This window comes from Phyllobates terribilis, unplaced genomic scaffold (genome assembly GCF_046119375.1).
Source record: "Phyllobates terribilis strain yellow unplaced genomic scaffold, ASM4611937v1 Scaffold_1__5_contigs__length_1240528914, whole genome shotgun sequence".
Lineage (NCBI taxonomy): Eukaryota > Metazoa > Chordata > Amphibia > Anura > Dendrobatidae > Phyllobates > Phyllobates terribilis.
The window spans coordinates 586052389-586076993 of NW_027362761.1; the positions used below are offsets into that span (position 1 = coordinate 586052389).

At 44.2% G+C, this 24605-nt stretch overlaps 1 protein-coding gene across 2 annotated transcripts in view; it reads left to right on the forward strand.

Moving 5' to 3' along the window:
• The window catches only part of EGFLAM (EGF like, fibronectin type III and laminin G domains), a 121269-nt gene that overhangs the window by 30873 nt on the left and 65791 nt on the right, over positions 1-24605 (forward strand). For both annotated transcript variants that reach the window (XM_073681839.1, XM_073681848.1), the window contains exons 2-5: positions 7043-7152; positions 11283-11366; positions 13949-13975; positions 21235-21352. In XM_073681839.1, the coding sequence (XP_073537940.1) occupies positions 7043-7152; positions 11283-11366; positions 13949-13975; positions 21235-21352 (339 nt within the window). The remainder of the gene's footprint in view (positions 1-7042; positions 7153-11282; positions 11367-13948; positions 13976-21234; positions 21353-24605) is intronic.

The window sequence follows — 24605 nt, forward strand, 5'->3', positions numbered from 1 at the left end:
AGGGGGAGCTCACTACATACTGATTATACAGTCACCACTAGGGGGAACTCACTACATACAGATTTATACAGTCACCACTAGGGGGAGCTCACTGCATACAGATTTATACAGTCACCACTAGGGGGAGCTCACTGCATACAGATTTATACAGTCACCACTAGGGGGAGCTCACTACATACAGATTTATACATACACCAGAGTTCAATGGGAACTGAATAAATCCATGTACAATAAGCTCCATGTATAGGACAGATAGAAGCACATATGTTTTTCTATGGGCCCTTGTGATTTATGTCTGCACCTCTGATTGCATTGTCTCTATTTAGGTAAATTAAGTGACGTGTGCTATTGGCTTTATAGACGATTGTCTCACCAGATTACACAGACTTGCTTTTGGTCTGTTTTACTTTTCCAGTTTTAGTTTAATTAAGTTTAATTTCTGACTTAAAGAGCACCTGTCAGCAGGATTGTGCTTAGTAAACCACTGTCAGGTGTTCGCCGTTAAACTGAGTACAATGATACCTTTGTTGATGAAATCCGCCCAGGGGTTCTTTTATGATCTTTATTTTGCCAAAATGGCAAAAGATGCTACTGTGCATGCATGGGGGTGGCCATTTTCGCACATGTAGATTTCACAATGGCAGAGAAATTACAAAGGCAATATTTAAAATAGTAGGCAGGTGACTGAAAGCACAGTGACCTGTCAGAGGCCAGAGATAGGAATCCATAATGAGAGTACCAGCTACGGCCCCTCCCTAAAGTCCCGCCCCCGAGCACGAGCATCTCATTATGACAGAACTGAAAATAAAGATCTTAAAAGAACATCTGGATGGATTTCTTCAACAAAGGTATCATTGTACTCAGTATAACGGCGCTTACCTGACAATGTATGTGGTTTACTAAGCACAATCCTGCTGACAGGTGCCCTTTAATGAAAATTTCTATAACTTTAGAATTTATCTTTTGGTTACAATTCTTCACTATTTTCAAGATTCAGTATGTGTTTGCAGTCAGTGAATGAGAACACTTGTTTCCTGTACATATTGTAGCGAGTCCTGCTCTCTGTTGATACAATGTATCCAGTGCAGACAATGCTCTGTGAGCGAAACACATCAGCAGCTGCACAGATCTCTGCTGGATTGTTACAATGTATCCAGTGCAGACAATGCTCTGTGAGCGAAACACATCATCAGCAGCTACACAGATCTCTGCTGGATTGTTACAATGTATCCAGTGTAGACAATGCTCTGTGAGCGAAACACATCATCAGCAGCTACACAGATCTCTGCTGGATTGTTACAATGTATCCAGTGCAGACAATGCTCTGTGAGCGAAACACATCAGCAGGAGCTGCACAGATCTCTGCTGGATTGTTACAATGTATCCACTGCAGACGATGCTCTGTGAGCCAAACACATCAGCAGCAGCCGCACAGATCTCTGCTGGATTGTTACAATGTATCCAGTGCAGACAATGCTCTGTGAGCGAAACACATCATCAGCAGCTGCACAGATCTCTGCTGGATTGTTACAATGTATCCAGTGCAGATAATGCTCTGTGAGCTAAACACATCAGCAGCAGCTGCACAGATCTCTGCTGGATTGTTACAATGTATCCAGTGCAGACAATGCTCTGTGAGCTAAACACATCAGCAGCAGCTGCACAGATCTCTGCTGGATTGTTACAATGTATCCAGTGCAGACAATGCTCTGTGAGCTAAACACATCAGCAGCAGCTGCACAGATCTCTGCAGGATTGTTACAATGTATCCAGTGCAGACAATGCTCTGTGAGCTAAACACATCAGCAGCAGCTGCACAGATCTCTGCTGGATTGTTACTATGTATGCAGTGCAGACAATGCTCTGTGAGCGAAACACATCAGCAGCAGATGCACAGATCTCTGCTGGATTGTTACAATGTATCCAGTGCAGACAATGCTCTGTGAGCTAAACACATCAGCAGCAGCTGCGCAGATCTCTGCTGGATTGTTACAATGTCTCCAGTGCAGAGAATTCTCTGTGAGCGAAACACATCAGCAGCAGCTGTGCAGATCTCTGCTGGATTGTTACAATGTATCCAGTGCAGACAATGCTCTGTGAGCTAAACACATCAGCAGCAGCTGCACAGATCTCTGCTGGATTGTTACAATGTATCCAGTGTAGACAATGCTCTGTGAGCCAAACACATCGGCAGCAGACGCGCAGATCTCTGCTGGATTGTTACAATGTATCCAGTGCAGACAATGCTCTGTGAGCCAAACACATCGGCAGCAGCCGCGCAGATCTCTGCTGGATTGTTACAATGTATCCAGTGCAGACAATGCTCTGTGAGCTAAACACATCGGCAGCAGTTGCACAGATCTCTGCTGGATTGTTACAATGTATCCAGTGCAGACAATGCTCTGTGAGCTAAACACATCAGCAGCAGCTGTACAGATCTCTGCTGGATTGTTACAATGTATCCAGTGCAGGCAATGCTCTGTGAGCCAAACACATCGGCAGCAGACGCGCAGATCTCTGCTGGATTGTTACAATGTATCCAGTGCAGACAATGCTCTGTGAGCCAAACACATCGGCAGCAGCCGCGCAGATCTCTGCTGGATTGTTACAATGTATCCAGTGCAGACAATGCTCTGTGAGCTAAACACATCAGCAGCAGCTGCGCAGATCTCTGCTGGATTGTTACAATGTATCCAGTGCAGACAATGCTCTGTGAGCCAAACACATCAGCAGCAACTGCACAGGTCTCTGCTGGATCGTTACAATGTATCCAGTGCAGACAATGCTCTGTGAGCTAAACAATCAGCAGCAGCTGCACAGATCTCTGCTGGATCGTTACAATGTATCCAGTGTAGACAATGCTCTGTGAGCTAAACACATCAGCAGCAGCTGCACAGATCTCTGCTGGATTGTTACAATGTATCAAGTGTAGACAATGCTCTGCGAGCCAAACACATCAGCAGCAGCAGCAGCACAGATCTTTCTGCTGGATCATTACAATGTCTCAGTCTGGAGTCCAGGATGTTTAGCTCACAGAGCATTGTCTGCACTGGATACATTGTAACAATCCAGCAGAGATCTCTGCAGCTGCTGCTGATGTGTTTCGCTCACAGAGCATTGTCTACACTGGATACATTGTAACAATCCAGCAGAGATCTGCGCAGCTGCTGCTGATGTGTTTGGCTCACAGAGCATTGTCTGCACTGGATACATTGTAACAATCCAGCAGAGATCTGCGCAGCTGCTGCTGATGTGTTTAGCTCACAGAGCATTGTCTGCACTGGATACATTGTAACAATCCAGCAGAGATCTGCGCAGCTGCTGCTGATGTGTTTAGCTCACAGAGCATTGTCTGCACTGGATACATTGTAACAATCCAGCAGAGATCTGCGCTGCTGCTGCTGATGTGTTTGGCTCACAGAGCATTGTCTGCACTGGATACATTGTAACAATCCAGCAGAGATCTGTGCAGCTGCTGCTGATGTGTTTCGCTCACAGAGCATTGTCTACACTGGATACATTGTAACAATCCAGCAGAGATCTGCGCGGCTGCTGCTGATGTGTTTCGCTCACAGAGCATTGTCTGCACTGGATACATTGTAACAATCCAGCAGAGATCTGCGCGGCTGCTGCTGATGTGTTTGGGTCACAGAGCATTGTCTACACTGGATACATTGTAACAATCCTGCAGAGATCTGCGCGGCTGCTGCTGATGTGTTTGGCTCACAGAGCATTGTCTGCACTGGATACATTGTAACAATCCAGCAGAGATCTGCGCGGCTGCTGCTGATGTGTTTGGCTCACAGAGCATTGTCTACACTGGATACATTGTAACAATCCAGCAGAGACCTGTGCAGCTGCTGCTGATGTGTTTAGCTCACAGAGCATTGTCTACACTGGATACATTGTAACAATCCAGCAGAGATCGGGCTGCTGCTGATGTGTTTGGCTCACAGAGCATTGTCTACACGGGATACATTGTAACAATCCAGCAGAGATCTGCGCGGCTGCTGCTGATGTGTTTAGCTCACAGAGCATTGTCTGCACTGGATACATTGTAACAATCCAGCAGAAATCTGTACAGCTGCTGCTGATGTGTTTCGCTCACAGAGAATTGTCTGCACTGGATACATTGCAACAATCCAGCAGAGATCTGTGCAGCTGCTGCTGATGTGTTTAGCTCACAGAGCATTGTCTACACTGGATACATTGTAACAATCCAGCAGAGATCTGTGCAGCTGCTGCTGATGTGTTTAGCTCACAGAGCATTGTCTACACTGGATACATTGTAACAATCCAGCAGAGATCTGCGCGGCTGCTGCTGATGTGTTTAGCTCACAGAGCATTGTCTGCACTGGATACATTGTAACAATCCAGCAGAGATCTGCGCGGCTGCTGCTGATGTGTTTAGCTCACAGAGCATTGTCTGCACTGGATACATTGTAACAATCCAGCAGAAATCTGTACAGCTGCTGCTGATGTGTTTCGCTCACAGAGAATTGTCTGCACTGGATACATTGCAACAATCCAGCAGAGATCTGTGCAGCTGCTGCTGATGTGTTTAGCTCACAGAGAATTGTCTGCACTGGATACATTGTAACAATCCAGCAGAAATCTGTACAGCTGCTGCTGATGTGTTTAGCTCACAGAGCGTTGTCTGCACTGGATACATTGTAACAATCCAGCAGAGATCTGTGCTGCTGCTGCTGATGTGTTTCGCTCACAGAGCGTTGTCTGCACTGGATACATTGTAACAATCCAGCAGAGATCTGTGCAGCTGCTGCTGATGTGTTTAGCTCACAGAGCATTGTCTGCACTGGATACATTGTAACAATCCAGCAGAGATCTGTGCAGCTGCTGCTGACGTGTTTCGCTCACAGAGCATTGTCTGCACTGGATACATTGTAACAATCCAGCAGAGATCTGTGCAGCTGCTCCTGATGTGTTTAGCTCACAGAGCATTGTCTGCACTGGATACATTGTAACAATCCAGCAGAGATCTGTGCAGCTGCTGCTGATGTGTTTCGCTCACAGAGCATTGTCTGCACTGGATACATTGTAACAATCCAGCAGAGATCTGTGCAGCTGCTGCTGATGTGTTTAGCTCACAGAGCATTGTCTGCACTGGATACATTGTAACAATCCAGCAGAGAGATCTGTGCAGCTGCTGCTGATGTGTTTCGCTCACAGAGCATTGTCTGCACTGGATACATTGTATCCACTTCTTAGATGAGAGCTGGATAACAAGATTGTATGAGATAAGCAGCAGAGGAAGGATGATGACAGTGATGGATCCTCACAGGTCATTTCTGGTCACTATGTAAATGTCTGTTGTGGCGCCCCCCGGGGATTGTTACCCATCACTTCACCCCATGCTGGAGAACAAAGTCTGTTAATTCAATGCTAAGTGATATAAAAGCCACAGTGACAGTCACCTGGGGCCGGTGATGGTGGATTTACATTTAGTGTTTGCTTCTTGTATAACTCAACCTGTACTGACAGCCAAATATACGGTGACAGAGCTGTCAGGTACCGGACGTGATGGGGAGTCTCCATTATTGATGTCGACAGATATTAGGTTTGTGGCATTTCAGGATTCTGTTTTTATTTCATTGACTTTTAAAATAGTTTTTCTCTTCCCCTTGTCACTGTATGCCCCCCACAGAGAGCATGGCACCTGATGCCCCCCACAAACCCCTGTGACTTTATATGTCCTCACAGAGCCCCTGACATCATATATCAAATGCAGAGTATCCTAACACTTTAATCCCCCACAGAGCCCCTTTCTTCTTATAACCCCACAGACCATCTGCCATATACTTTGTGTCCTCACAGTCACTGCACTTTGTACCCCCTTGCCCTTTATTACACCCACACTGCCCCTCCACTTTGTATCTTTGCACCCATCCAACGGAACCCCTCTCGTTATCTGTCCTCCTCCTCACACAAAGCTTCTGCCACTTTTTGTGTTATCCACCTCCAGCTACATCTGAACAAGAGTGAGCAGAGGTTTTATATGCTGGTAAAATTGCCACTCATTAGGTGATGACAGACTGACGGTCTGTGGTCCTGACAGCTAAGGAGTCCCGCGGGTCCCCCATCCACACTGTGCTGGGTAATGTTGGCAGTAACGCAAGTGACTAGTCACCTGGTACGGACCATGCTGATGGAGATACCTGATGTCTTCAGCTTCTTCATTACAATATTTAGTAACTGTAGCGGCCCTAGTAGATTGTGGCCCCCCAGGACCGGTTCTCCACCATGGTCGATTCTCTACCAAGGTTGGTTCTCTACCAGGGTCGGTTGTCTACCAGGGTCGGTTTTCTATCAGAGTTGGTTCTCTATCAGAGTCAGTTCTCCACCAGGGTTGGTTTTCCACCAGGGTCAGTTCTCTACCTGGGTCAGTTCTCTACCAGGGTCGGGTCTCTGCCAGGGTTGGTTCTGTACCAAGGTCGGCTCTTTACTAAGGTTGGTTCTCCACCAGTGTTGGTTCTCTACCAGGGTCGGCTTTTCACCAGTGTTGGTTTTCTACCAGGGTTGGTTCTCCACCAGAGTCGGTTCTCTACCAGGGCTGGTTCACCACCAGGGCTGGTTCTCCACCAGGGTCGGTTCTCCACCAGGGTCGGTTCTCTACCAGGGCTGGTTCTCCACCAGAGTCGGTTCTCCACCAGGCTCGGTTCTCCATCAGGGTCGGTTCTCTACCAGGGCTGGTTCTCCACCAGAGTTGGTTCTCCACCAGGGTTGGTTCTCCACCAGGGTCGGTTCTCTACCAGGGCTGGTTCTCCACCAGAGTCGGGTCTACACCAGGGTCGGTTCTCCATCAGGGTCGGTTCTCTACCAGGGCTGGTTCTCCACCAGAGTTGGTTCTCCACCAGGGTCGGTTCTCCATCAGAGTCGGTTCTCTACCAGTGCTGGTTCTCCACCAGAGTTGGTTCTCCACCAGGGTCGGTTCTCTCCCACGGCCTGGTTCTCTACAATGGTTGGTTCTTCACCAGATCTAGAATCCAGTCAGTCATTAATTCTCTGACTTTCCATCTTGCAGAGCGGCTCGGACCTCCCCTGGACATTCTCCTGGAAGCGATTAACTGTACGGCCTTCAGTGTACAATGGAGGATGCCCCGGCAGCATGCCAGCACCATCAACGGCTACACGGTAAGTGTAAAGATGAAATAACGGAAAAAAAAGTCAAAAAGGTTCTCCGTGCAGAGAATCAGGGGCCGTCTATCAAAAAAACTCTGCTCCGACCAATACAAATATAGAAAATCAAGAAATCAATCAGCGCAAAACCAGATTCTAAAAATGGCGCAATGTTCATAGTGAAGCGTCACTGGAACCCCGAATGACTGCGGAGGAATTATTTTTTTCATTTTGCCGCTCCACAATTCAGTAGCCGTTACTTTTTGTTGTTTTTCACTGTTGTGGCTGCATGAATATGAGGGATATTTGGGTAAATATAAATCATCGTGCAATTTATCGAATTATTTTGTTTCTTTTTCATCCTGTTTGTATTTTACCTTCTAATTTCATTCTTCGGTTGTTTCTTTTGTTAATGTGATGTTTCTGCATAAATAAAGTAAATTGTAATTAACTTCAATGTAATTTGTTTGTATATTTATTTAGGAGGGAATGAGACTTATTTTTAGTAATATTATTATTTTTTTTTTCATTTTGAGGCTACAAGCGGTGATAAGTCTCACCTTGCTAGAATTATTTTTGCAGATTCCATAGAAAGGACTACCCCAGGACATAAACATAATCCTTGTGCTGATCCGGATGCAGCAGAAATAGGAGTGACGGCCTTGTATTTCTGCCACAAATTTATTTGTAAATACATGTACATTCAGAGTTGCCATAGGGATCCAAATCACCGTCCTCATCAATAGTCACATTCTAAAGGAACTTATATATAGATATAAGAAAAGAAAAAAAAGTGACTGGGGTTTTGTTCTGCCTGTGACATTCCCGCTTCCCGTGCAGTCAAAGTTGTCATAGGGATCTAATCACCGTCCTCATCAGTATCCACATCCCAAAGAGTTTCATGAGGATATAAAAAAAGAAATGGTGACCAGGGAGTTCTACCTTCAACAGAGTCTCTTTGTGGCATTCATAGTTGTCATAGGGATTCGAAACAACATTCTCATCAATATTCACATCTAAAGGACGTTGCATGTAGGTACATAAAGACGTGGACCAAATGCCGCTGTTCTTCTGAATCCGGCGATGTTTTTCTTTTCTTCCTGCGCCTCTCCATTCCTGAGATACGGCCCGATCTTCCCTGTACATAAATCTAGTCTTGTAAGACAAATGGGCGTGGTGCTTAACTGTTCCTTGTGGGCGTCTTCTTAAGGGCCACACCTATTTGCCAAAAAAAAAAACACAATAGAAAAAGGAGCCACATCTCAGGAATGGAGAGGCACAGGAATAAAAGAAAAGTAACGCCGGATTCAGGAGAACAGCAGCATTTACAACGCGCCCAGGGGGGATATGGGGGAAACTCGGTACCCGGGCCTTGACCTTCTGTGGGATGTCACGGCAGTCGGCTCCCGTGCCCGTACCCTGGGGTCACTCTTTAAAAGGGGGTTTGTTAACAGTTTTAGTCTCGTGATGCCACCTGTGGTTCCCGGTAATGAGTACCGGCGCTGCTGCAGACCTCCGGGGGTGATGGGATGGCAGCTGGGATGTTTCTGCTCCCCACAGGCGGAGTGGGCCACCGGGGCAGAGTTGATGGAAGGGATGCAGGTGAAAGGTGGCCCAGCCGGGCCAGGGGAGAATAACAGACACGCACACAGGGGGTTTGCTTCAGTACCTTTACTGGTGTAGACGGCAGGTACGGTCCAGGGTACTTGATAGGAAGGGTGCACTTCTGGACTCTCCCCAGTGAGTGGGTATAAGGCCTCCTGATCTGTTTCTTCCTCTCTCTCTGAAGCTTCTGACCAGCCTGAAACTAGGCCTAGCTTCTGTACTCTTTCACTCTCCTAACCTGTATGCTTGGTGGTAAGAACTTTCTTCTGGCTACCACTATCCCTGGACGCTGGGGCCTTCGTGGTTACTAGTTCTTTAAATGATTGTAGCTTCAGGTTGACCAGGCGTTTAGAATCCTCCTGGTATACCGGTTATTCCTACTGGGCGTAGAGGACCCCGTAGGCGCGGACCCGGTGTCCGGCTTGTGTTCTGGGGTGAGCTTAAGATGCTTCTCTGCCCCCATAACTCCTCTCACTCTTCTCCTTGCCTCCGGCCCCGCTCTAGGCCCCCAGGGCTTCAGCACGTGCTTTAAGCCCTGGCTGGCCCTCAGCACAGCAGCTCACATGCTGCTTCTTCACTGATCTCTGTGCCAGCACACACACACTCTCTAACTCCACCCTCCAGTATATATATCCCTAACAGGCTCCCTCTGGTGGTATGAGGTGGAAGGGTGGAGGTGTCTGTTACATAACGGGGGCCTCTGGTGGAGAAGTCCGTCCATGCACCCTTTTGGGTTCTGTGGTACCTGTGGTAGCAGGGTGCCACATTTACACCAGGTAAAAAAAATTATATTTCTATGGCAAGTAACAGTTCCCCTTTAAGTAATTGCCAATTTAATTGACACCAGGCAAGTGAAGGAGGCAACCTACTGTACTTCTGGCTCTATCCATCAGTCGTATAAGAAGAGAGGACAATATAAAGTGATGGAGTCGAGTGTTTTATGGCGTCCGTGGACTTTCTCGATACATTTTCTCATCCTCATCGTTTCTCAGGGGCGCCATATTTAAAGCCCATCTGCATAAACTCCGAGCGCTCCGATAAATTCACCACGAAACCAAACAAAATGAGAGACAAGGTTAATAAATTATCAGCAGGAGCCGCAGTAAAAATTAATTGTACACAGCCCCTCGGGTATTGGAATTGGCTGCGGGCAGGAGACCAATTACATCTATTGATGAAAAATGATATCATAAATTACAGGTGCTGGAAAGTTACAAGAGCAAAGGAAGAGAATTCCAAAACACGGAGGATTTTTACCTGCAGGAATCATTAGCCGGAGCCGCGCTTTGTGGATCGAAGCAGCCGAGAGATGGGTCGCGTAGAACGCTGCCATTTATTGCTGCAGAAAATGAGTTTATACTCTGGAGATAATGCTGGAGAGGAGATCCGGGGTCCCACCAGACCCTCCTGCCGCACTTTGATGACAATTTCCACCTAATTAGTAACAAAGGGGCAGACAGACTAATCAATAAGAGGATGTAGTCGGAATGAGCTGACGGAAAGATGAAAGAAGAAAGATCGCCGAGTATCTAGAAGAGACGCTCCCCTCATTCATCATTACCTAAGAATGTGTAACACTATGTACATCGCAACATCAGTGACCATAGGAAGATGTATAAGGATATATATTGACGAATTGGAAGAAATGGAAAAGAACAGCGCCACTTCTGTTATACAGGTGGAACGTGGGATTGCAGTTTTTCCCATTCACTTTAATAGAGCTGCGCTGCGATTCCAGTCTGAAAACAATAGCAGACATTTTTTCCAATCCTTTACATCCCCTTTAACTTGAGACCCCCTTTAATGGTCTCGGTGGAGAGCTCCTACTTTGGAGGATTCCGCCATGATTTTGATTTTGTAACTTTTATTTGTAAACATTCTAAACACAGAAGTCAACATTCCGTTCTGTAAATAATAGAACTCTGCAGCCACCACTAGATGGAGCTACACATGCATACAGATAATTGGAGTTGCTCTAGCTCCTCCTAGTGGGGGGGCTACAGGAATCTGCTAGGATTATGCACCGATCAAGATGCAGATTGAAGTAAATGAGTCACACCACTAAGAGTTAACACAGCCATTGTTGACCCTGAATTAGGCTACTGATTGTGGCTTAGAAGAATGAATTGTGCATTGTGCAGAGTAAAATCCAAAGCCTCCTCTCTTCCTTCCTGCCTTATCTGTGTAGGAGAAGCCATATTGGAGACGCACACTGTAACCTAAAGCTATCACTGCCTCCATTATTAGCACTGAGGGACCTTTTGGGAACCTCTGCACTTCTGATGCATTAATAGATTCCAGGTTTTAAGACTTTTTTTCATAGATTTTTTTTTAATAACCTTAATGATGACATTTGGGACGTGGCGGTGATATTTCATCCCACGGGGGCGGTATTAATGTGTTAAATATTTGATTTTCCCCTGATTATAATAAGTTTTCTAGTGCGTTATTAAGATGATGCCGTTGTCACGTTCGCTATTATTATCTGTAAAGTTTAATGACTGGTTATATATATATATTTCTCATTTTCTCTCTCCCAGGTTTTCTACACTGAAGTAATTAACGGCAAACACGTGAAACAGCAAACTCAGGACGTTCCCCTCACGCTGGACATGTTGAATGTGGTACGTTACATAATTGCAGGAATTATTTTTAGCATTTCCTTTATAGATCGGTGGTGATTAAAGCTGCAGAAATACTGATCATCCCTGTAATGTAACTCTTTAAAAGTGCGATGAAATGTTACAAAGAACATAATTCCAATCTTGTTTTTGTTTTGCTTTTACGCCGTTCATTGTGCAGTATTAATGACCTGATAATATGATTCCCCATCTCGCTGTGATTACGGTGACACCAAACATGTAGCGTTTTTTTAATATATATATTTTAGAGTTTTCAAAAAATTTGTAAAATAAATTCGTTTTTTTCTGTCGCCATTTTCTGAGACAACTGAACCTTTTTTATTTTTCTGTTCCTGGATCTGTGTGAGGATTTGTTTTGTTCTTTTGTGTGGCGAGATGATGTTGTTATTGATTCCATTATGTTTAATTACTTTTTATTGTATTTTGTGTGACCGAATTACGTTAATTTTGTTTTTCTTTTCATCATGTACTGTATGGGTTAAATAAGTTTATATTGTGATAGATTGGATTTTTACGGATGGGACGAGATTGAATATGTTTCGGGTTTTTTACTTTTTTTTTTTAATTCTTTATTGTTGTTTACGAAAAAAGGATACAAATTTTTATGATTTTTTTTATTATTTGTCAAATTGTTTAAAATATATCTTTTTTTAACTTTGTATTTTATTTTTTTAGTCCCACTATGGAACTTGAACCTGCAATTGTTTGATCACTTGTCCTATATTCTGCAATGCCACAGTTTTACAGTTTAGGCCACTGCCCCACTCTCAGTATTTGGTCAGTATTCGGTCAGTATTTTTTCTCAGGATTGGGAGCCAAAACCAGGAGTGGGTGATAAATGCAGAATTGGTGACTTGTTTCTATTAGGCTGCGTGCCCACGTAGCATTTTTCAAGCGTATATGCTGCGGAATTTCCGCAGCGTAAACGCTTGAAAAACGCATGTATATCCGCACCCCATGGTCCCCAATGGCATTCCGCAATGTCAATGCCCATGCTGCGGATTTTTCCGCAGCGTATATGCTGCGGTCAAAAATCCGCAGCATGTTCATTAATTTTGCGGAAGCGCAGCGGAATCAATGTGCGGATGGTACCCAAGTCTGGATGAGAGGAGACTCTCATCCAGACCTGGGTACCAAAGAACCTGTAAAAAAAAGAATAAAATAAAGTTTATACTTATCTTCTGATGTTTTCCCTCCGTCGCGCTGTTGTCTGAAGGACCTGCCACGTCATTGAGTCATGTGACCCACCACATGACTCAATGACGTCACTGCAGGTCCTGCACACAACAGCATGAGCCGCTCAAGACTCCGGACGGGGCAGAGAATGCATCGGAAGGTGAGTATAAAGTTTATTTTTTTATTTTTTACGTTTCTGAACAAGTTGTCAAGCACTTTTCCAAGTGATGCTTGGAGAAGTGCTTGATAACCCGCATGCGGAAATGCATGCAAAGACGCCTCACAAACGCTTCTACCTGGCGGGAAAACCGCATGTAATATCCGCATGCGATTTTCCCGCCAGGGAGAAGCGTAAAAAATATGCTTCAGGTCTGCAACGTGGGCACATAGCCTTACACCTTTTCTCTGATTGTTCCTCACCTGGTTTTGACTCCCACTCCTGAGAAAAATTGCTGACCGAATACTGACCAAATACTGATACTGGGGCCGTGGCCTTTAGACATTCTTCCTTGAAGCCCAGCCACAGACTGAGCTTCTAAAAGGACCAACATGATAGTGACAGGGACCTTCAGCGAGCACTCATCTGCCATGATAACCAATGATTGACATGAGCGAGCTACTTAGGTCACTACTTTCACAGTTGGATGGCGGCTGTAATACACAGTCGGCGCCTGCAGGATATGGTTGTAGCTCGGTTCCTGCTGCCCCCACTGCACCCATATTATGTATATTTCTGTTCCATGATCAGGAAGGCATTAAGAGCCGCATAGTGTATAGGTGCAGCCATGATGTGGCTCTCTAGTGACTGAGCACAAGTGTGAATTCTGCTCTTGAGCTTGTCTTGGGCACTGTTCTCTCTTGGGTGCACTCAGTGGAAACGATTGAGTTAAATTTCCAAATCCTTCAGACAGTTAAAAGCCAAAATGTAGCTTGTTGACCTCATTAGAATAGTATTTCAGCTCCTTCTATTCCTGTGCAGAGGTCCTGAGACTTCCTGCTGTGAGAGGGGCAGAGAGAGCAGCTGCACTCACCTTATGGACACATAGCGCTGACATAGAGCAGAACCTTTTCTTACTCATCTTAATATTAGGACTTTATACTTTTATTGCTTTTTTTTTTTTAGATTTTATTTAAAGCCTTTCTTACCTGTTTTGTAGCTATTATTCAGACAGATGTTTCCACTTCTCTGACCACGGAAGCGAGAATTCCTCTTGTTGTTGTGACCCCCCCGAGAATCGCGCTGTTTTACTATGGAACATTGTAGCCGTTCAGCCTTTTCTCCAGATGACTTTATCATTATCGGAGACATCGCTGCAGTCACTATTTAATGAACTTGATACATTTAATAAAACATTCCATAAAAAATAAACAAACTATTTCTATTTCAGGGGCAACTGGAGGCAATGGAAATGTTTGTAAGTAGAGTCTGCGCTCGGAAGAGCAAATTTATATTATTATTATATATTATTATTAAGGGTTCTCATTATTAGATGCTGTTGACGGACCTTATAGCAGGACCATATGTGCCCTGTGGATACTGTGGGAGAACCTGTGCAGCGCTCCTCTCTCCAGAACTGCTTTCTTAGGGGAAAGAATAGGTTTATCGACTTCTTTGTGGAAAAGATTATTTTTTTCACCTAAGTTGGGTTTTATTAAAATATTTCCACCATTTGGCTTTTAAGTCTTTGTGTTTCTGAGATTTGTGTTTCTGAGAACCTGTCTGCAATCTCCTTATGAAGGAAATTTGTAACTCTTCTATCTGTCTGATACTGAGCTCCTCTTAGCTGATTTATGACCACAGACCAAATCAAATGGAGAGCTGAACTTTGATGTGGTCATAAATCAGCTGAGAGTAGCTGAGTAAAAGACAGCTAGAAAAGTCATAAGGATCTCACTGACAGATTCTTAGTTAACTCATTCTGCAGCCAGCAATAGCTGAGCAACACAAAGGCTATAGAACAGAAATGGTGCAAAATGTTTAATGCATTTAAATAAAAAAGGGGTCCATATCATTAGAGCACATCAACAGAGGGGTAGGTAACTTGACATTCCTTCATTATTTGCAAAATGTCAGCTTGGCTCCATAGTCAAGAATGAGGGGCGTTTTTTGGGGTCCCAGGCATCAACCTCATGCCCCAGAAGTCCTCATCAGCTACAGCACTACCAGAACTTTCTGCAATAACCTGCATCATATTGGGGGCAGTTTAGTCGTTGCTATGACCCCCTCTCTCCTCTATCTGCCACAATGTAGAATAGAAGAATGCAAATAATCAAGAGTCCAATAGTGTCCTAGAATGTTTCCATCTGCAAAACTTTGTATTTACTTTTCACTTATTTTTTAATTATTTTTTTTTATTTAATGGGTTATTTCTATCCCAAACATGTGTATCATAAATACTTAATAGATCTCTAGGATCCCCTCCTATCAGCATAACGGGGGTCCTATGACTTTTATTTGCCAACTCCTGATTTTCTACATAGAGAAACTTGTCAGTTCTTTCCAGAACATAGACTCGAATGGACACAGCTCTATCGAAGTGATCACAGAATGCGCAGTCGTAAATTGGAAATAGAGGTTAGCGGACCCCCATTCTGCTATTGAGTGAGGGTCCCCTGGTCCTGTGGATATGTCTAAAGAATTACACCTCAAACGACAGAAGATCCACTGACACAAATTTTTTTCCAAAGCAAATGTAATATACATTCCCAGCACAGCTGTTATTAAGAGCAGTTATGCCCCCTTGTGGTCTTTACTGGTACTGCAACTACTCTAATGTTCTGTATGCGCTAATATGTCTTCTGATATAGGACTTAAAAAATATACAGTTCTGTGGAGAAAATGCAACAAACTGAGAAAGCGTTCAACATAGAATCAATTTGTCAAATAACAAAATGCAAAGTGAATGAACAAAAGAAAAATGTAAATCCCATCAGTATCTGGTGACTGCCCGTCACCTCCATCATCAGTATCTAGTGACCACCCGTCACCTCCATCATCAGTATCTGGTGACCGCCCGTCACCTCCAACATCAGTATCTGGTGTCCGCCCGTCACCTCCATCATCAGTATCTGGTGACCGCCAATCGCTTCCATCATCAGTATCTGGTGACCGCCCGTCATCTCCATCATCAGTATCTGGTGACCGCCCGTCACCTCCATCATCAGTATCTAGTGACCACCCGTCACCTCCATCATCAGTATCTAGTGACCGCCCGTCACCTCCATCATCAATATCTGGTGACCGCCTGTCACCTCCATCATCAGTATCTGGTGACCGCCAATCGCTTCCATCATCAGTATCTGGTGACCGCCCGTCATCTCCATCATCAGTATCTGGTGACCGCCCGTCACCTCCATCATCAGTATCTAGTGACCGCCCGTCACCTCCATCATCAATATCTGGTGACTGCCTGTCACCTCCATCATCAGTATCTGGTGACCGCCAATCGCTTCCATCATCAGTATCTGGTGACCGCCCGTCATCTTCATCATCAGTATCTGGTGACCGCCCGTCGCCTCCATCATCAGTATCTGGTGACCGCCTGTCACCTCCATCATCAGTATCTGGTGACCGCCAATCGCTTCCATCATCAGTATCTGGTGACCGCCCGTCATCTCCATCGTCAGTATCTGGTGACAGCCCGTCACCTCCATCATCAGTATCTGGTGACCGCCCGTCATCTCCATCATCAGTATCTGGTGACTGCCCGTCATCTCCATCATCAGTATCTGGTGACCGCCCGTCACCTCCATCATCAGTATCTGGTGACCGCCTATCGCTTCCATCATCAGTATCTGGTGACCGCCCGTCGCCTACATCATCAGTATCTGGTGACCGCCCGTCATCTCCATCATCAGTATCTGGTGACAGTCCGTCACCTCCATCATCAGTATCTGGTGACCGCCCGTCATCTCCATCATCAGTATCTGGTGACCGCCCGTCATCTCCATCATCAGTATCTGGTGACCGCCCGTCATCTCCATCATCAGTATCTGGTGACCGCCCGTCATCTCCATCATCAGTATCTGGCGACCGCCCGTCTCCTCCATCATCAGTATCTGGTGACTGCCCGTCATCTCCATCATCAGTATCTGGTGACCACCTGTCACCTCCATCATCAGTATCTGGTGACCGCCTGTCACCTACATCATCAGTATCTGGTGACCGCCCATGACCTCCATCATCAGTATCTGGTGACCCCCCGTCGCCTACATCATCAGTATCTGGTGACCGCCCGTCATCTCCATCATCAGTATCTGGTGACCGCCCATCGCCTTCATCATCAGTATCTGGTGACCGCCCGTCATCTCCATCATCAGTATCTGGTGACCGCTCATCGCCTTCATCATCAGTATCTGGTGACCGCCCGTCATCTCCATCATCAGTATCTGGTGACCGCCCGTCATCTCCATCATCAGTATCTGGTGACCGCCCGTCATCTCCATCATCAGTATCTGGCGACCGCCCGTCTCCTCCATCATCAGTATCTGGTGACCGCCCGTCATCTCCATGATCCGTGTCTAGTGACCGCCCGTCATCTCCATCATCAGTATCTGGTGACCGCCCGTCATCTCCATCATCAGTATCTGGTGACCGCCCGTCATCTCCATCATCAGTATCTGGTGACCGCCTGTCACCTCCATCATCAGTATGTGGTGACCGCCCATCACCTCCATCATCAGTATCTGGTGACCGCCCGTCACCTACATCATCAGTATCTGGTGACCGCCCGTCATCTCCATCATCAGCATCTGGTGACAGCCCGTCACCTCCATCATCAGTATCTGGTGACCGCCCGTCATCTCCATCATCAGCATCTGGTGACCGCCCGTCTCCTCCATCATCAGTATCTGGTGACCGCCCGTCATCTCCATGATCCGTGTCTAGTGACCGCCCGTCATCTCCATCATCAGTATCTGGTGACCGCCCGTCATCTCCATCATCAGTATCTGGTGACCGCCCGTCATCTCCATCATCAGTATCTGGTGACCGCCCGTCATCTCCATCATCAGTATCTGGTGACCGCCCGTCATCTCCATCATCAGTATCTGGCGACCGCCCGTCTCCTCCATCATCAGTATCTGGTGACCGCCCGTCATCTCCATCATCAGTATCTGGTGACCACCTGTCACCTCCATCATCAGTATCTGGTGACCGCCTGTCACCTACATCATCAGTATCTGGTGACCGCCCATGACCTCCATCATCAGTATCTGGTGACCCCCCGTCGCCTACATCATCAGTATCTGGTGACCGCCCGTCATCTCCATCATCAGTATCTGGTGACCGCCCATCGCCTTCATCATCAGTATCTGGTGACCGCCCGTCATCTCCATCATCAGTATCTGGTGACCGCTCATCGCCTTCATCATCAGTATCTGGTGACCGCCCGTCATCTCCATCATCAGTATCTGGTGACCGCCCGTCATCTCCATCATCAGTATCTGGTGACCGCCCGTCATCTCCATCATCAGTATCTGGCGACCGCCCGTCTCCTCCATCATCAGTATCTGGTGACCGCCCGTCATCTCCATGATCCGTGTCTAGTGACCGCCCGTCATCTCCATCATCAGTATCTGGTGACCGCCCGTCATCTTCATCATCAGTATCTGGTGACCGCCCGTCATCTCCATCATCAGTATCTGGTGACCGCCTGTCACCTCCATCATCAGTATGTGGTGACCGCCCATCACCTCCATCATCAGTATCTGGTGACCGCCCGTCACCTACATCATCAGTATCTGGTGACCGCCCGTCATCTCCATCATCAGCATCTGGTGACAGCCCGTCACCTCCATCATCAGTATCTGGTGACCGCCCGTCATCTCCATCATCAGTATCTGGTGAACGCCCGTCACCTCCATCATCAGTATCTGGTGACTGCCCGTCATCTCCATCATCAGTATCTGGTGACCGCCCATCGCCTTCATCATCAGTATCTGGTGACCGCCCGTCATCTCCATCATCAGTATCTGGTGACCGCCCGTCATCTCCATCATCAGTATCTGGTGTCCGCCTGTCACCTCCATCATCAGTATCTGGTGACCGCCTGTCACCTCCATCATCAGTATCTGGTGACCGCCCATCACCTCCATCATCAGTATCTGGTGACCGCCCGTCGCCTCCATCATCAGTATCTGGTGACCGCCCGTCATCTACATCATCAGTATCTGGTGACCGCCCGTCATCTCCATCATCAGTATCTGGTGACAGCCCGTCACCTCCATCATCAGTATCTGGTGACCGCCCGTCATCTCCATCATCAGCATCTGGTGACCGCCCGTCATCTCCATCATCAGTATCTGGTGAACGCCCGTCACCTCCATCATCAGTATCTGGTGACCGCCCGTCATCTCCATCATCAGTATCTGGTGACCGCCCATCGCCTTCATCATCAGTATCTGGTGACCGCCCGTCATCCTCATCATCAGTATCTGGTGACCGCCCGTCACCTCCATCATCAGTATCTAGTGACCGCCCGTCATCTCCATCATCAGTATCTGGACGAACACCAGATACTATTGGGATTGAGTTTCTCTTTTTTGCATTTTGTTAATTGATAAAAAAAACTATTAACACTTTGATTTTTGAAAGCTTCTTACTGTGCGGCATTTTTTCACACCTATTAAAGCTTTTGCACAGTACTGTATATTACAGATCTTAAAAAAGAATGATTGTTAAAATGCAATGATAAAAGCTTAAAATTCGTGGCGATTCTCACAACACTGAAAAAAAAATCTTTTTACCACTATTTTCTTCTTGCTGTCAGCGAATGAGGCAGTAACCCTAAAAACAGCTGGTCCTTTCTCACCTGAAAAGTGGATACAATGTATCCAGTGCAGACAATGCTCTGTGAGCGAAACACATCAGCAGCAGCTGCACAGATCTCTGCTGGATTGTTACAATGTATTCAGTCTAGACAATGCTCTGTGAGCTAAACACATCAGCAGCAGCTGCACAGATCTCTGCTGGATTGTTACAATGTATCCAGTGTAGACAATGCTCTGTGAGCTAAACACATCAGCAGCAGCTGCACAGATCTCTGCTGGATTGTTACAATGTATCCAGTGTAGACAATGCTCTGTGAGCTAAACACATCAGCAGCAGCTGCACAGATCTCTGCTGGATTGTTACAATGTATCCAGTGCAGACAATGCTCTGTGAGCTAAACACATCAGCAGCAGCTGCACAGATCTCTGCTGGATTGTTACAATGTATCCAGTGCAGACAATGCCCTGTGAGCTAAACACATCAGCAGCAGCTGTACAGATCTCTGCTGGATTGTTACAATGTATCCAGTGCAGACAATGCTCTGTGAGCGAAACACATCAGCAGCAGCTGCACAGATCTCTGCTGGATTGTTACAATGTATCCAGTGTACACAATGCTCTGTGAGCGAAACTCATCAGCAGCAGCTGCACAGATCTCTGCTGGATTGTTACAATGTATCCAGTGCAGACAATGCTCTGTGAGCGAAACTCATCAGCAGCAGCTGCACAGATCTCTGCTGGATTGTTACAATGTATCCAGTGCAGACAATGCTCTGTGAGCCAAACACATCAGCAGCAGCTGCACAGATCTCTGCTGGATTGTTACAATGTATCCAGTGTAGACAATGCTCTGTGCGCTAAACACATCAGCAGCAGCTGCACAGATCTCTGCTGGATTGTTACAATGTATCCAGTGTAGACAATGCTCTGTGAGCGAAACACATCAGCAGCAGCTGCACAGATATCTGCTGGATTGTTACAATGTATCCAGTGCAGACAATGCTCTGTGAGCGAAACACATCAGCAGCAGCTGCACAGATCTCTGCTGGATTGTTACAATGTATCCAGTGCAGACAATGCTCTGTGAGCGAAACACATCAGCAGCAGCTGCACAGATCTTTGCTGGATTGTTACAATGTATCCAGTGCAGACAATGCTCTGTGAGCGAAACACATCAGCAGCAGCTGCACAGATCTCTGCTGGATTGTTACAATGTATCCAGTGCAGACAATGCTCTGTGAGCGAAACACATCAGCAGCAGCTGCACAGATCTCTGCTGGATTGTTACAATGTATCCAGTGCAGACAATGTTCTGTGAGCGAAACACATCAGCAGCAGCTGCACAGATCTCTGCTGGATTGTTACAATGTATCCAGTGCAGACAATGCTCTGTGAGCGAAACACATCAGCAGCAGCTGCACAGATCTCTGCTGGATTGTTACAATGTATCCAGTGCAGACAATGCTCTGTGAGCGAAACACATCAGCAGCAGCCGCACAGATCTCTGCTGGATTGTTACAATGTATCCAGTGCAGACAATGCTCTGTGAGCGAAACACATCAGCAGCAGCCGCACAGATCTCTGCTGGATTGTTACAATGTATCCAGTGCAGACAATGCTCTGTGAGCGAAACACATCAGCAGCAGCCGCACAGATCTCTGCTGGATTGTTACAATGTATCCTGTGCAGACAATGCTCTGTGAGCTAAACACATCAGCAGCAGCTGCTCAGATCTTTCTGCTGGTTTGTTACAATGTATCAGTCTGGAGTCTGGGATGTTTCGCTCACAGAGCATTGTCTTCACTGGATACAATTGGCATATCTACAGTAGCTAGCTTCTTTCCAGTTCCTTCCATAGAGAGCTGTAATATTGTGATATTGATATTCATATCTCTCCGATTAGAAAGTCGTCCTCGGCAATCTACAGCCAGGAACTCTGCATCGGGTTAGTGTCGGAGCCTATAGCTGGGCAGGTAAAGGAAGGGCGAGTATGCCAAGAGATGTATCGACGTTATCACCAGGTAAGAGCCATCATTAAACTCACCAAACCGTACTGCCTGGTTTACTCTGCATTCAGGGTACATGTGTGTCAGCAATTAAAGATTCCAGAAGTGAAGACCCCCCATATATATTGTCCTGACAGCACAACCTCTAATGGCAATCTAAAATGTACATAGGGGCATCTCAGGCACAAAGGGATGGACATTTATCAAATAGCATTAGGTAATGTACAAGGTCAACTGCAAACAGCGACTCCTGTTAGTACAAGAAACATCCAAAAATGGTAAAAATGTGTTAATTTACATAATATTATTATTAATACCAATATATCCTCAGATTGTCCTTTAAATGTCAAATACTAACCTAAATGTTAATACATTTTACTGCTAAAATTTTTGGTTAGTCAGAGCCAACTTTTGCAATACTGCTCCTATGTATAAGAATATAACTACTATAATACTGCTCCTATATACAAGAATATAACTACTATAATACTGCTCCTATGTACAAGAATATAACTACTATAATACTGCCCCTATGTACAAGATTATAACTACTATAATACTGCCCCCTATGTACAAGAATATAACTACTATAATACTGCTCCCTATGTAAAATAATATAACTACTATAATACTGCCCCTATGTACAAGAATATAACTACTATAATACTGCCCCCTATGTACAAGAATATAACTACTATAATACTGTCCCCTATGTACAAGTATATAACTGCTATAATACTGCTCCTATGTACAAGAATATAACTACTATAATACTGGCCCCTATGTACAAGAATATAACTACTATAATACTGCCCTTATATGCAAGAATATAACTACTATAATACTGCTCCTATGTACAAGAATATAACTACTATAATACTGCCCCTATGTACAAGAATATAACTACTATAATACTGCTCCTATGTACAAGAATATAACTACTATAATACTGCTCCTATGTACAAGAATATAACTACTATAATACTGCTTCTATGTACAAGAATATAACTACTATAATACTGCTCCTATGTACAAGAATATAACTACTATAATACTGCCCCCTATGTACAAGAATATAACTACTATAATACTGCTCTCTATGTACAAGAATATAACTACTATAATACTGCTCCTATATACAAGAATATAACCACTATAATACTGCTCCCTATGTACAAGAATATAACTACTATAATACTGCTTCTATGTACAAGAATATAACTACTATAATACTGCTCCTATGTACAAGAATATAACTACTATAATACTGCTCCTATGTACAAGAATATAACTACTATAATACTGCTCCTATGTACAAGAATATAACTACTATAATACTGCTCCTATGTACAAGAATATAACTACTATAATACTGCTTCTATGTACAAGAATATAACTACTATAATACTGCTCCTATGTACAAGAATATAACTACTATAATACTGCTCCTATGTACAAGAATATAACTACTATAATACTGCTCCTATGTACAAGAATATAACTAATATAATACTGCACCCTATGTACAAGAATATAACTACTATAATTCTGCCCCTATGTACAAGAATATAACTACTATAATACTGCTCCTATGTACAAGAATATAACTACTATAATACTGCTCCTATGTACAAGAATATAACTAATATAATACTGCACCCTATGTACAAGAATATAACTACTATAATACTGCCCCTATGTACAAGAATATAACTACTATAATACTGCTCCTATGTACAAGAATATAACTACCATAATACTGCTCCTATGTACGAGAATATAACTACTATAATACTGCTCCTATGTACAAGAATATAACTACTATAATACTGCTCCTATGTACAAGAATATAACTACTATAATACTGCTCCTATGTACGAGAATATAACTACTATAATACTGCTCCTATGTACAAGAATATAACTACTATAATACTGCTCCTATGTACAAGAATATAACTACTATAATACTGCTCCTATGTGCAAGAATATAACTACTATAGTACTGCTCCTATGTACGAGAATATAACTACTATAATACTGCTCCTGTGTGCAAGAATATAACTACTATAATACTGCTCCTATGTACAAGAATATAACTACTATAATACTGCTCCTATGTACAAGAATATAACTACTATAATACTGCTCCTATCTACAAGAATATAACTACTATAATACTGCCCCCTATGTACAAGAATATAACTACTATAATACTGCTCCTATGTACAAGAATATAACTACTATAATACTGCTCCTATGTACAAGAATATAACTACTATAATACTGCCTCTATGTACAACAATATAACTACTATAATACTGCCCCTATGTACAAGAATATAACTACTATAATACTGCCCCCTATGTACAAGAATATAACTACTATAATACTGCTCCTATGTACAAGAATATAACTACTATAATACTGCTCCTATGTACAAGAATATAACTACTATAATACTGCTCCTATGTACAAGAATATAACTACTATAATACTGCCCCCTATGTACAAGAATATAACTACTATAATACTGCTCCTATGTACAAGAATATAACTACTATAATACTGCCCCCTATGTACAAGAATATAACTACTATAATACTGCTCCTATGTACAAGAATATAACTACTATAATACTGCTCCTATGTACAAGAATATAACTACTATAATACTGCCCCCTATGTACAAGAATATAACTACTATAATACTGCCCCCTATGTACAAGAATATAACTACTATAATACTGCCTCTATATACAAGAATATAACTACTATAATACTGCTCCTATGTACAAGAATATAACTACTATAATATAGCCCCTATGTACAAGAATATAACTACTATAATACTGCTCCTATGTACAAGAATATAACTACTATAATACTGCTCCTATGTACAAGAATATAACTACTATAATACTGCCCCCTATGTACAAGAATATAACTACTATAATACTGCCCCCTATGTACAAGAATATAACTACTATAATACTGCCTCTATATACAAGAATATAACTACTATAATACTGCCCCTATGTACAAGAATATAACTACTATAATACTGCTCCTATGTACAAGAATATAACTACTATAATACTGCTCCTATGTACAAGAATATAACTACTATAATACTGCCCCCTATGTACAAGAATATAACTACTATAATACTGCTCCTATGTACAAGAATATAAGTACTATAATACTGCCCCCTATGTACAAGAATATAACTACTATAATACTGCTCCTATGTACAAGAATATAACTACT